The following is a 15,567-nucleotide window of genomic DNA, read 5'->3' as shown; positions in this document are numbered from 1 at the left end:
AGACTGAGCACAGCACTGTGTGGACACACATAACTGCAGACATGCAACACATGAGTAAACAAATGGAAACACCAAGAAGATTCTAATACCAGTAAGAAAGATGGCAAGCACTTGCACGTATATATATATGTATATATATATATATATATATATATATATATATATATATATATATATATATGTGTGAACACACAAATCCAAAACCACACTCCCAGACAATATCTTGTCCTTACATTAAAGGCAAGATTACGATAAAAAAAGGGATGGATATGAGACTGGAGCAGAAAATCTCAGTGTTGTCCACACATTGGTAAAAACTGTTGATTTCCGTTCCACAAAAAGGAATTTCAGGAACTGAAGAAAAATTGCACATTTTCTTCAGTTCGGTTTAAACAATTAACACAACCTTTTTAAGGCAGGAAAAAACCCTGAATGTTAAGCTCCATTTCCACTGAGATGTACAGTTCAGGTAGGTACGATTCAGTACTCTATTTTGTGGGTTTCTATTATAAAAGTGACCCCTACAACCAAACTGACCCAGACAATTACTGGGCCTCTTTCAGTTGTAGGTCCATAACTACAGCACAGTTAGGGCGGAGCTACCGTCATCACACATTACAATGATTGGGAGACTGAAAAAGAGCAAGCCCAGGACATATATCCCCCAAAACACTTTAAAAACTCTTACAAGTGCTCCAACATTTGACAGAAAACTTATAATATTTGTAACCTGTTAAAAATAATAAGCTATTAAATCAAGGCATAAATATTAGTATATTTATTTTTAAAATCAGAAATGCATGAGAAAGCAGTCTGAGTCTATGCAAGGAGATGTCGTCTGTGCTTGACTGAATACATGCAGAGATATTTGTTGCCTTATTTAGTCATATTTTATTAGTAGCTTTTAGCTAATTTGTGCAAACTTCTTGCAATTTAATTCATGATCTAATATGCTATGCCTGCACAGTACTTTCATCACCCAGCTTCAGTCCAGACCTTTCATGCAACTGACCCAGTGACCTGGACTGAAAGTTGCACATGGACAAAGCAGCAGGGTGGAAGGGGCAGAGGAGAAATTTGTACAAGTGAGATCCTTTCCTGAAAACATGTATTCATCTCCTAGCTTTCATGAACTCACACTAGGGATACTAAACTATTTTTTATACTCAGTTTACAACGACAAAACACAAAAACGTGGCACCTAGTATGTGTGAAACGTGCACAACCTCCACAAAACCAGAACAGATTCTGCACTCCAGCATATTCAGAGTTACACCCACAGACAAGTGATTTACATACACACACACACCTGAAAAGTGATCCAAAGAACAGAGAGTTTTTTCGACCAAATGTCTGCTGTGTTCTCTGAGGCTCGCTGCTGTAAACGTCCTCTTATTGCTTTAACAGTAGGAATACCAGATGGTTTACTTCACTGTCTCCATGCTGCAGCTCACAGCAGCGGAGATAAATCACTGTCTGCCGCCCACCACAGACTGAGATGGAAAAACTGAGTCAAGATTCCACGGTGCACCTCTGAATGCTCATTTTACAGCAAGAAAGTACCGGAATAGTAATTCTGAGACACATATGTGATCACTGGTATCTCTATCTGATTATTAGCACCTCTTATTTTTTGTTTTGTTTTTTAATAAGCATTCACACATAAAGTTTCTTCTCCCCAGAAAATATGTTTTTAATGGCTGACTGCTGAGACATTTATGATAAAGAGATGGCTTGCAGCTCCGATATTACAAACCATTACTCTTCTATCATATTCATGCATAACCACTATCGCAGCTGTAACATAATGACACGAAACAATGAAAAAAAAGTCTAGTATATACCAAATTCCACACAGCAATGATGCTCTCTTTGTTAAGGACTATCCAGCACTAACAGAAGAAAGGCTTATAATATCCTCATGCTGTGCCCCTTATGATGGGAATCAACCCAAATTTGAAATGTTTTCCCAGAAAGGAAGCGTTACATCATCATTAGCAAACCCAATGACCCATAAATTACAGTAAACCTAGAAAAGAAGAGCAGCTAAACCTTCTTTATTCACATTAGACGAGAGATTGTAATACATGGAACACGAGAAAGAAAGAAATTAAGTGGACACTGTACAACATAAACAGAATTATTTCAAGATTCAGTAGCAGTTTTGTCAATGTTTTTTTAAGCCGAAGAAGAAATCTGAGAAATGACAGTAATTCAGTGAGGTGTAACAAAGCAGGGATAGAAAACAAAAGGAATATTTTTTATGAGTGATTGTTTCTGTAATAGTAATAGCACAAATCAAACTGAAGCCTGAGGAAAGGAACGCTTGCCTTGTCATGAAATGCCAAATAACAAGATGCAGTAACACCCATGTCATCAATTCATCTCCAACTGACATTTTAACCAGTGTCGAACTTGAGCAACATCAACCCTGTGGCTGAACAAATAAACTTTCTGAATAAGACAGCGCTTTGCTTGAATCATCCACAATAAATCAAAATCAGCTACTAACTTCTTGTCTCAATTGGAATCATGTGTGTGTGTGTGTATGTATATATATAAGACGAGAAATAAATTAACCAACTTTTCAGAGAAAGAATTCCAAGAAATTGGTTTTCTTGAGATTGTTATGTTGTGCTTCATGTATTATTCATCTCAGAGGCGTAGCTTATTACAAAAAAGGGAAATCAACATGGAAGATATAAAGGAGCAGTCCCAAGTAAATATTATATTGGCACAGACAGTCATAGCTTCATAAGGATATTTGTGAGGTATGCTTTTAGACTTAAGCTCCAACCAAACATAGGTTAAGCTAAATTTATATAAAAAAATGTTTATATACTAAATTGGATCCAATTCTGTTGCCAACATGTTCTAATGTATTGAATCAAAAGTCACTAAATGTGATTAGATTATCTCGTCAGCTCATTAGCTTATTAATGGTCATCATCATATCACATTGTGTTTGTTTCCAGCTCTATATGTCTGTTTTCTCCTCTGCTACTTTCTGCACGGGTAGAACAATTAAAAACCGCCAAATTCCAAAAAAGGGCTCTTATTTCCATATTCTGTTGACCCATTAAAACCAAGTTCAGCTGCACTCCATCTAAAAGCACTGCAAAGCTTTCTGCTATGCTCTTATAAATTCTTGATTTTAAATGCACATCATCGTCTTACAAAGTCACCACCCAATAGAATTAAAGACCACTTCTGTGCTGTGATTTATGCTATGGCTACAACTACAGTAGTGACTTTGAGAGAAGTTGAATTGAATCTGAAATATACACTGACTTGCCAAAAAAATGTTGCTACCTGGATTTAACTAAGTAAATAGATGTGTGCCTTCTATTGGATAATTACTGCAGTGAAATCTTTCAGCTGGCAACAAGTCATTTAACTCCAACTGGTGAAATGACTGGCTTCTCATTTCTTAAAGAACTGAAAAGGTGTCAGTCTGTTTAAGAAGGGTCATTGGCAAATCACTGGCTTCCATCAAGCAGAGAAAGCATCCAAGAAGATGCAGAAACTACTAAAATTGAGTAAAGAACTGTCTAACACATTATTAAAACTAGAAGGATAGTGGGAAACCATCTTCCTCCAGGAAGAAATGTGGTTGGAAAAAAACTCCTGAATGATCATGATCGACAACCACTTAAAACATTTGGTGAAATAAAATCTATGGCAAACAACAGTAGAGCTCAGGGCTATGTTTAATATAGAGGTGGGCTATATCGTTGATTCATCGCAATGCGATTCTGGTTCGTAAATGTTCAAAATAAATTATTTTTTATAATAATTAAATGACAGGAATGCAGCTTCAAAGTGTGACACGAACATAAAAGTTGTGGCTGTCGCCCAGACACTTTAAGGGACATACCGGTCCCTAAAGTGTCCAGTCGACAAACAGAAAACAACAGAAATACCAAGAAGCAGCAACTAGCCTTTCAGCCACTCTTGCTGTCCTGGAGATTTACTCATAAGGTTTGAAGGCTTGTGTGTGGAAACATTTTAGCTACATGAGAATGGACAAGGCCTGGATAAGACTTGCTCCATATGTAAGTTGTTTAAAGCCAAAATAAAATATAATAGTAATACTACATAATACATAATACATGTGACAGCTCCTCATGCGTTCCCAGTCCTGGTTAGATGAGGAACCGGTGTTCTGTTGGTTAGATATACATTGTCAGAATCAGTGCTTTCCAAACTTTTTCTGCAGGGCCACCTTTTCATCAACAACAATAATGGCAAGGCCCCCCTACTACCACATGTACCCTGATGCTAAAAACCATGTCAGTGGCAGAAGGAATTATCAATTCCTCTATTATAATGTTTGGCATTTTAAACCAGGTAACTCTGCAAAATACTCCATGAGATGGATGCTGCTTTAGTAAAAAAAAAAAAAAAAAGTCTACTACAACAGTTGAGTAGTTTATTTCTAAAGTAATCAACAGGCTTTTCTTTGTGTTCAGGATGAGAAGTCCACAAGTAGCATTGTAACTTGTTTGGCATAGACAGGCTACAATTATATTTAATATTTTATTTAGCAATAGCTATCTCAAAGTTAATCATTACATGCCAATCTCATACAGTTTGGGAGAAGGCACTGGATGCTAATAACTCAATGCTACAATATGTGTTTAAACGAGATGACAACCTCACTTGCAAAGAAGTTAACAGAAAAAAAGCTGTATTATTAGTACAGCTTAACACACTTCATTTGAGTTTTTAAGTGCATTTCCCCTGGAGTTTCAGACATACAAGAGATGCACTTGTGCAATGTGCAATTAATAAGAAATTTCTGAGCAGTCAGTGGTGCTGAACTGATGGGTCATTTGCAGTTTTCTGTGCTACTCATGCACATTAACCAATTAAAACATTGTTATGCTTCCATAATGAGAATAAAGATTTTCAATCATGAATCTTGAATCTTAACCATGGGTATCTTTTCTGATGCTGCGCCTAACTTTTCCTAACAATTTTTTTGGGAGATTCCACAGGAAAATATTAACATAATATGAAAAATATATTGGATATGTGTTGGATTTATTTATGGTTTGGAGTGGTGATAAGTGTGTTTGGTTACTGACAAATAATGGCTACAGAATGTATTTAAAAGTATGAAGTAGACAAGCACTGAGTAATAAAAACCCTGAATGGGGAAAAAAGATGCAATGAAGTTCCTGATAATCATTTAATCATCGAACTGACCATAAATCATAATCGAATTGTGAGGTACCTAAGATGGCACATCCCTAATTTAATATTGAAAGTAAGAACATTTCTACATGCACAATGGGAAGAGAACTCAAGGGATTGTGACTGAGCAGCTGTACACCTATAAGAAACCCACTAATCAGTGAGGATAACCAGAGAAAAAGGTTAGGGATTTGGTTAGGGAACATAAAGGTTGGACTCTGAAGCAATGGAGGAAGGCCTTGTGGTCTGATGAGTCCAGATTTACCCTGTTCCAGAGTGATAGGAACAAGTCTATGGTCTGGGGTTACTGTAGTTGGTCAGGTCTAGGTTCAGCAACATTCTGTGCCCAAAGAATGAGGTCAGCTGACTGCATGAATATACTGAATGAGCAGGTTACTCCATCAATGGATTTTTCTTCTTGGTATATTCCAAGATGAAAATGCCAGGATTAATCGGGCTCAAATTGTGGAGTGGTTCAGTAAATATGAGACATCATGTTCACACATGAAATAGCAACCACAGAAAACATTCACCTTATTGAGAATCTTCGGGATGTGCTGGAGAAGGCTTTGCACAGTGGTTGGACTCTCCCATCATCAATGCAAGATCTAGTTTAAAAATGAATGCAACACTTCCACAACAATGCCACAGCAACTGCATGCCATAATCAAAACTAAAGGTGGCCCAACAACATTGCCAGACAGTGCAGAAATCCATTAGCTGCTTTGCTGCAGCTGCTTCCTTCCTTCTTTAAGTTAGCTTGTCTGATACTGCTCACTCACTAAACCACACAGCTCACACAGCTGTCTATCCAGTCAAGGTCTAAAAGTCACAGGATTTTTTATCAGTCGCTTTTATGTAAATGGGTGGGAGTCTGACAGAAGTTAGCAACAGTGTCTGAGTTCCAATTAGTTTGAGCCTACAGGGAGAAAGCCCTGAAGCTCGTTACATGGTGCTCCTTCAACAACCTGGCACTCAGCTCCTACAAAACAAAGGAACTGGTATTAGACTTCAGGAGAATGAGGATGGAACCTGCACCTCTTCTTATCAGAGAGGACACTGTGGAGAGGGTCAGTGACTACAAGTTCCAGGGAACTTGTATGTATCAGAACCTCACATTGGACACTAACACCAATGCTCTTGTGACAAAAAGTGTCTCAGAAACTGCTGCTGTCTTTCTACAGATGTTCTGTAGACCCACGCCATCTTGGTGTGGTACTCCAGTTTCTCAAACGCTGACAAACAGGCTCTGGAGAGAATCAGGAAATCAGGAAGACACCTACCCCCCATCAGACATCTATACCACTAGATGTCTACGGAAGGCCAAGAGCAACATCTCTGACATGTGCCAGTGCCATACGGGCATGGAAATAGTCATTTACATCTGCCCAGGGTCCAGCTACTGCTTCTTGCTTCTTGTTGCTAGTGATTGCTAGTGATGTGCTCTTCTCAGTACACCATTCCTGATGATTAATGTGCACATTGAATATATATATATATTCAATGTGCACAATAATGTACTGTGACTATTTTTTTTCACTTGCCACTTTACATTTGCCATTTTATCTACACTTACCAATTTGTTCATATTTTTCTTGTCTATTTATTTATGCTTGTTTAATAATAGTTATTACCAAATTTTCTCTTTTTCTCTTTTATTATTGTCCTATACTTTACCACGAGGAGTTGTGTTTTTATCTTGTTGTGCATTACACATATATGATGACAATAAAGGCATTCTATTCTATTCTATTCTATTCTATTCATTTTCAATATGTTAGTGGAAGCACTAAATAATCAAAGGCTCGCTGAACTGATTAAGTTTCCACAAAAGTATTTGTTGGACATCTGTTTCATGTATATCTCAATTGTATATCTTTAATTAAAACCATATGTTATTTAGAAGTCCACAGCTTGTTTATTTTTCTTATTGCATTTGTCCAGCCTATTACCAAACAATAGACTTATTTCCATTCAATAATTTCAGCCATAATATTTGTAATTTAAGTACCCTGGTCTTTAATTTTGTGTTTGTCACAATTAACAACCATTTTCCACTAAAGTTTAGAGTCACAGAAATATGTGGTTTTGTGCACATCCACCACTGGACTGTGGACTGCTTTTTAAGCCATTTAATAATAGCCATTGCAGTCAGAAATTGTTCTAGAGGATAGATACAAGGCAGAACCCATGGACACTATACATCCATTAGGTAGCTCCTATTAAAGCAAATCTATTTTTGGATCCATATTGGTCCAGTTTATAATAGTGTTTATCTAGCCTGCTGTGTCAATTTTTGGACTGGCAGGGATCCCCAAGCTCCTAACATAACACTTGTGGGATGCACCTCCATAGCAACGAAAAAAAAAGATGCTGCCAAACTGTTGTATTATATACTTGATCAGGGGACTTTATGGCTAACCTTAACCTTATAGAGCAGATCGAGGGCAGTCTAAATAAATACTGGACTTTACAGTCACAACATTGGGTTCTACTATCATATTTGGAAGTCAGTTTCCCTTTTTCCTCTCTGATCTTCTTATGCAATCTGTGTTACATGTCCTATCACCATTTACAATCTGCAGCTGGTGCATTACTTAACGCCACAGAAAGATAACTGGCAATATGCAGCAATAGAGCAGTTTCCTGACAGTAAAGTAATACCCAAGGTGTTGAAAACTGGCATGAAGCGCTCTTGACTAAGCAGCAGCAGCATGTGACACGATGAGAATGAGACACTGCTGTCTAAATGGGGGGAGTTACAAAGTTGCTACCAGTTGTCATGAAAGGCCACACTAGTGACATACCAAGATTGGTGGTCTCCAGATGTTCGATACAAGTGTGACTGTAGAAAAAAGAAGCAGTGTAATATAGTGCCTCTATATAATAAGAAGCTCTGCATAAGTTTGTATAAATGAGTAAATTAAAAAAACATTGTAAAGCACTTTGTACAACACCTTAAAGGTTCCCTATAAACCTAGTCAATTTACCACTTTGCTAGGTTTAGAGATCAAAAACATTTTGTACCAGACTGTAAACATGTTGATTTTTGCTGTAAAGCTGGTCATTTTAACATGGGGGTTGGCTCATTAATGGAGACAACCCCAATGAGGTCAAGGAAAGGCACACCCAGTGTATTACAAGGATTTTAGTAATCACATACAGCACTCAGCAATGTCTGATTGAAAGGTTTATTATCTGAAAAGAGTTTTAAAATTGCATTCCAGAGAGCATTGCTGCCTTGTGCTGGCACTAAGTGCTTTCTAATGTCTAACACATCTCTGCACACTTGTTCCAGCACATACTAGAATTTGTGGTGGAAAAACTACTTCAGTCCCTTGTTGTAACAAGACTATATTAATTAAGCCTCTGGTGTAACAACAAAATGGTGCTGAATGGGCAAAAACATTTTCTATTTAATACCGCTTTTCCATTCTAGAGTTTAGAATTTCATCATCTAATAAATTAAAAATAGAATACATATGACTACAGTAAAGTTTTTCAGCTGACCAGAAACTATTGTGTTTTCCCTCATTGGGGGAAAAAATGCTTACACCCGACATTTCTGCTACCAAGGCTGTGGCTACACTCGGGCTGGAGAAGGGGGAATGGGGTTGGAAAGGATGAGTCATGCATTGCTTTCCATGCTCAATGATTATAATACCCAATTACAGAGACGAGCTCTGTTTCCCGGCTAAAATGAATACTGAGCTTTTAAGCCTGGACCAGACGTTTTTTTTTTTGTTTTTTTTACCATGCACCGCATCCTGCAACATAGCATCTTGATAAAAACCAAATGCAGTAGTGAGAGGCTGAATTGTGGGGTAACAAATCCAACTTTTATATGGCTGATGTTTTCATGATGATATCCCAAACCAGCACTGTCTCCACTTTATTTTCCTTTTGTTAGAGGAGTACACATTGTCCTTTTCATTTGCAACTCGGAATGATCTCTTTGTGTTTTAAACAGATAGCAGGTTTGAGAAAAGAACAAAGAAACACCTTTAGAGAAAATCTGCAACTGGCTTCAAATCAAGTACATTGTGTCATGAGTACAGAGCACCATTGAGCAGTTCAAAATACTCATTTGACTCTTAATTAGTCTGGAAAGGACTAGACGATATACTGTCCAGGATATGGCAAATAATGCACTGTTTGTGCTGCACAAAGGATCGCCTTAACTCTGACATTGGGTCAAAAACGTGTCCTGCATATTTTGTTTTATCTGCTATGTTATTATCAGGCATTAGAGTTGATTTACAGCGTCCTTTCCACAAAGGCCGCATTTAGAGGCTGAAGTGGCACATGCAGTTGTGGGGTCACTGCTTCTCTCCACAGCCCAGATTCCTTCCTCACTGTCATGGCAATAAGCACACACAAGAAGCCACTTTCTCTCATTACCACTTATCTGATTGAGTAGGACATGACCTCAGGACTGCTACTTAAAGGTGAGTAAAGGAAAACTCTTCTTAAATTCTATGTAAAGGATTATGGTTGCATGTCTCACTGAAAAATGATTACTCAGGGGAATGAATGAGTCATGGTTATGCAAATCAGTGCCTGTCTCACATTCAAGTTTTATGACAGATAGAAAATGCATTAAACTGTCTTTGCCCTTCAGAAAAATGCTCATAAAGTCACCAACATGAATGGACATAATTTCATAAGTGAAGTTAGCATAATTATATAGCATCTTTCAGGGCAAACAGATGTTTGCATCCAATAAAACTCACAAATACAACACAGAATGGTATATAGTTTCTCCCATTCTGACTCACTGACATGAAAAACCTTTAACACAGGGACAAAAAGGCACATTTGATCAATCCATAAAATTCCTTTTGAAGAAGATTTGTCCATATATAAAAGGGACTGTATATGAAAAACAGCTGTGGACCAGCTGTAGTCAACCTTTACCCCTGACATAAAGTTGGCCCACATAAACAAAAAGAACCTTTTAATGACCCTGAATGTACACGTGCAAACGTAGTTTAAACAAAAGCCAAGTTGCAATAGTACTTACAAAAACCTTTATAAGTCTGCTAATGTTATTTGATTAGGGGTGCTTTTCTAAAACTAGAACAGAATAATGTATTTTCTCTTGAAAAAAAAAATGCAGCACTATTTTTTTTCATGGTTCCTGTTCCACCAAGAATGGGAAGAAAACATCTGGAAGACATTTTTTCTGGCTTTTTGGAGGGCTTAGCAGACAGCACAATGGAACTTATCGAATCCAGATGGGAAGGCGCTCAGTGAAACAGCAAGGCCTTTTTTCTATTTATCCCTTTAAAACTACCATTAGGATTAGACAAAAATCAACTCATAGCAAAATTCTTAAATCATGTATTTATTTTGTGATGTCTAGGCATAACAATCGCTCCATTCAGCACTGTGATATGTGACCAACAGGGGCTTTGGCCAAAATCCATCCTTGTTTTCATTTGCACAAGGTATTCAAAGAATGTTATTTTAGTATTTCTGATTACTAAAATACTCTGTACAATTGGGTTGTGGTCATGTGTGAATGTCTGTTATGAATAAAGACCCTCTAAAAAGACTTTTGGTTAATTAACAAAAACGAACTTCAATGAAAATAATCAAAACCTTTTTTGAGACATGTGAAAAGAAACCATTGACTGACGAGACTTAGTAATGAAGCAGCTCAGCAGAAATGCAACAGCAACCTGATGGATGATAAGCTAAATGTGTTATACAGCAGCCATGCTGTCCTGAAACCACTTAAAATATCCTTTAACTACAACCTGGACAGTCTAAACGTCTCTTAGTCAGGACCAGTTTCACTTTAATATTTGCATCTCAGGTAAAAAACATTTAATTGAAGAGCAGAATGAGATTCTAAGAAACTACAAATAACTGCTCTTTAGCTTGTTTTCCATTAAAGCATGCCTTCTTTTTCATTTTACTTCCGGTAAAAGGAAAATTTACTGAAACGAGGACAAATGGACTGACAACAGAAAGAATTCTTCTCTTCAGGCAATGAAACTGTAAACCTGACAGACATGCTGAAAGTCCTGACCTTCACCTCTGAACTCCGACCCCTCTTCTCATTCTTTACCTTTATGTCTAACAAGCTCTCCGTTATTACCACTTTTCACATAGCGTTAATGTGTCCTCACTGATACCAAGAAAATATGACCTCCCAAACACTGGACTAAGACTACCAACATAACTCAAATCTAATGCATTTTGGTCATCTTTTATGCAAACTTTGCTATGAATTTAAAATATTAAATAAATAAAAAGTTTGTTGCATGTTAATATACAATAAATTGGGGTGGGGCAAAAAGCAGTTTTTTAGATGTATTGCAATGTGGACGATTCAAAACTGCTGAACTAATTGATTCTTTGACTATTAATTAATCACACAATGTTGAGGAATGCAAAGGGTGGAACTTGAAATTGCAGGAGTGCAGCGTCCGGATGGTCTGTGGTGGGCACATAACTGACATGATGGCTGAGCGTGAATTTCAACCACTGCCCCCTGCATTAAAAGTTAACGCGTGGAAGTATTTCTGCTTCTATGGGTGGCTTGTTTGCTCAGAAAGTTATGTTTCAGGGATTGTAAATTTACAAATGATCTCTGATGAAGATCAAAGATGCAAACTCTTAAGCTTGAGGCTCACTTCAAGTGAACCAACTGCAGGAAGTAGACTATAATGCAAAAAGCATTGTAGGTTTAACAAAGGGCATTATGGGTAAACACAACCAAAACCTACGTGTGTAGGACGAAAGTTGACTCTGGCCAGGAGAAATGGCTCATGGTCATATGTGGAAGAACACTGGAGAAGTTCTGATGGAATATGGTCAACCCATGACCATTAGGATTTGATGCAGCTCCATGTTTTGCTCTTATCTTGTGGAAATAGAAGGTGTCGTGCTTTAACCAGCAAATGAGCCATTTTTTTCTTCTTTGTTGTTTGTCAAAAGAAATATCAGAAACCATGTTACACATTTCCACTCGGAATGTGGTTGTAGACAAGTAGTCACACAGCCAAAAAAGGTGCCTCATTCATTTTATAATACCATCATGGCCATCTGAATCACAAATGAATCAAATCATGGCGTGTCTAAAGATTCCCATGACTAGGATACATTCAAATTGCATAGTATATGCAATTTAGCGTAAAAGTTTTATGCTACAAGTTTTAGCATTAAAGTTAGCAGCTTAACAGCTTAACTAGAGTGCATCTCAGCATCTTTCTCCTAACTTTTCTGGTTACTTTGAAGTTTATCTTCAGTTTCACCAAACCTGTCAGTTTTTGTTAAATGCCAGCACGTTTCTAGATTGGCTCCATGCTACCTGCCTAACACCAAATGTTTATCACCAAATTAGCAACATGCTAATTAGCATAGTGAAACATTTACCATGCTAGTCACCAGATATTTTCCCAAACACTGATATTATGGTCCCTAACTCCATTGATACACAGTATCAACTTCATTTAAAAATTGATCTAGATATGCAAGATGGGTTTAGGATTGTTTAAAAAACATTTATTTTAAATAAAAACTGGGTAGCTATGTTAAAAATATTGTTTAATGAGCTATAATTTAGAGAGACATTGACTAAATAAATGGGAAACCATATATAAAGTGAAATTGCTCTAATCTAATCTAATCTAAATTATATATATATATATATATATATATATATAGAGAGAGAGAGAGAGAGAGAGAGAGAGAGAGAGAGAGAGAGATAGAGAGATGAGGAATTTAAGAGCCAAACATCAATGTTCAATCTAAATGTGTTTTTAATATTTTAGAAAATATTAATATAGTGATAAGTATTTAATACATTTCATACATGCTTTATTGGTTTTATTTTTTATTTATTCATATTTCATAATGCAAAGTTTATGTTTATATGTTTATAATAAATATTTGTTCCTTTGCTGTATTACCTCCAATTTTCTCCAAAGATACTGTATGTGGCTCTCACAAACATTTAATGATCCTTTTATTGTGTCTGGGTATAGGCCTCTGAAAGGCTTTAGCTAAATGTACACTAAGGTCGGCCCCTCAAGTAATGAGGTCATGAACTTTTGGTTTAAGATCTTCTTTTTTTGAGCCCAAAAACTCCTAACTGCATGTAATTACTGTTTGTCAACCGCTGGTGAAAGGCAGGTATCTACTGATTTATTTTTTATGCTTACCTTATAGCCAAAAAGCAACAGCTGATTGAAAATGGAAATGTCAAATTTGATGAGGGAGATAATTGGTTTACACAAATTTTGCATGTATTTATGTTGCTCACACCCAATCATCAACTATTTCCTGTTTGGCATGTGTCAGGTATCAGGTTTCAGGAAGTGTCCCAGTACCCCTGAGGAACTCTTTCATGAATCTGGTTATTCTGTCAGTTTTGAGAGATGATTAAATCCAACCTGCAGCATCAAAATGACTTCAGAGTTGTTAACACCCCACCAAAACTGAAATGACCCAGTTCCAAAACACCATGCACTGGCCTACGGCTGTGCATAGTTAACAAGCCATTTTAAAAGGCAACATGAAACTAAACAAGCTGAAGTAATTCCTTTATGGTAAGCCATGTATGAGCCATTAAAACCACATTGATTTAATCTGTCTTTGTGAACAAAATGACTTCATCTGCAATGGAATTAGCTTTCAATTGCTTATCCAGGATCTTCACAAAATCACACCATCAGCACAAACCTAGAAACTTTCAAAGTGTCCAAAGCAGACAGAAGATACCACCTGTTCACCTCAAAGGCCTGTGGCTTAGCCTTACAGCAGACAGCAGACCACCAGGCATGCCTGGCAATTTTAGGGTGCTAATAATACATAAAGGCCAGACCTAAGCCCCACTGCTTGCCCTCTGATCCCCTAGGGACAAAAGTGAAAAATATCACCTTTTCCATCAAGTTGATAAATGAGCTGAACTATGAGTGATATTTAAATGAAAGGCCAAACTTAACACCCACATTTTCAGACTGTATGTTATAGAACCACCACTGAGAGGCATGAGGAGACTTTGCAAAATGCAATCAGTGAAATATGGCCTTCATTGAGCCACAGCAACCCCCAGTACTTTAACAACAGTCCCCTGAAGTCTGAGTCCTTCAGGCGGCTCCACCCTACCACTTCAGACGAGCTCCAGCCTCTCCCTACTATGAAAATTGTGCTCATCCTTCTCATCCAGAGGAAAAAAAGAAAGCAATAAAAACGTTTGTGAGCTCTCTTAAAATGCACCGCAGCATTTTGCAACACTTTAATAACTCTTCAAAACTTTTTTTTCTCAAATTTATTAGTTTCATTTGTAGGCATGTATTATAACATATGGGAAAAAATAAAAAAAGATCTTAAATAAATGCATAGGCATGGCTTGTCTGCAGATGTTTTCACAGCTTCACCCCAGATCACTGCCCCCACTTGCAGATGCCGGAGAGAAAACCCCTTCACCAATAGGCTTTCTCAGAAGAAAAAGCTTTCTCAAAACATCTCAAAGGCAGCCTTTTCATACTTTGACAAGTCCTATAGTTTCGGACCGACCAAGCTGAATACATTAATGCAATAAAGGAGGAGGGGCAGACATCAGTGATCTTCCACAAACGGAGAACAACTTTTCAGCGCAGCGATCCTTCAAAGTGTTTCCACACATCACGCGGCTGCTGCATCTTACCTGAACTTGCACGCGATGTGACAAAAAGCAGAATCACCGCTAAAGTGATTTGGGCGTCCCTTATCCTCCGTTTAACTTTCCATCTTATATGCGTATCCATGACCGCCTGCGCCGTCCACGGCAAGTGGATTCACTTCTCAGCTTGGAGCAACTGACTGGACTTGCAACAACTTCTGGTCAGGACAAAACTAAAAGTCAAAAGTCCCAGAGAAAGAGAAAAAAGGGGGAGGGGGAGTGTATCGTTATTTATCAAGCAGCCATAAGGGTTTTGTAAGTGTGGGATCCTCCAGCTGGTTGACGGATGAGCACCGTCTCTCCCGCACTGCTCCTCTCCTCTCTGCTCTTCTGAACTGTCCCGCACCGCAGCGCCTCCGAGTTGAAGTGTTGCCCCTTCTTCCAGTCGTCACGCAGAGCCCCGTCAACCCAACGGAGGCACACGCAAGAAAAAGTCTTCCCCTAGGCTGTCACTCACTTCACGGACTGGAGGTTCGGGCAAATCAGAGGAGTCTGTATATTACTGCCCGCCCTGTTATTGGCCGTGGGAGAGAGGAAAACTTGAAGGGAAAGTTTCACGCCTACAACTCTTGCGCTGTGAATTCTTTTACATGGAGTCCGTCCTTTTATCCAGAGTTACAGGGTCAAAGCGGGAAAAGCAAAAAGCTTTTGAAAGAAATTATGTAGTGAGCCATTTTTAATCTGCTTCAATT

General features: G+C 37.9%; 1 protein-coding gene across 3 annotated transcripts in view; it reads right to left on the bottom strand.

Annotated features, from left to right (window-relative positions):
• The window catches only part of col5a1 (procollagen, type V, alpha 1), a 73,512-nt gene extending 58,198 nt beyond the window's left edge, over positions 1-15,314 (bottom strand). For 2 of the 3 annotated variants that reach the window (XM_041969781.1, XM_041969783.1), the window contains exon 1: positions 14,861-15,313. In XM_041969781.1, the coding sequence (XP_041825715.1) occupies positions 14,861-14,960 (100 nt within the window). In that variant the 5' untranslated portion in view covers positions 14,961-15,313. Of the gene's footprint in view, positions 1-14,860 lie in introns of all 3 variants that reach the window. The other variant, XM_041969782.1, reaches the window with a different exon arrangement.
• Positions 15,315-15,567: the final 253 nt, after the last annotated feature.

This window comes from Melanotaenia boesemani, chromosome 19 (genome assembly GCF_017639745.1).
Source record: "Melanotaenia boesemani isolate fMelBoe1 chromosome 19, fMelBoe1.pri, whole genome shotgun sequence".
NCBI lineage: Eukaryota > Metazoa > Chordata > Actinopteri > Atheriniformes > Melanotaeniidae > Melanotaenia > Melanotaenia boesemani.
This window is presented reverse-complemented; position numbering and strand designations above follow the sequence as displayed.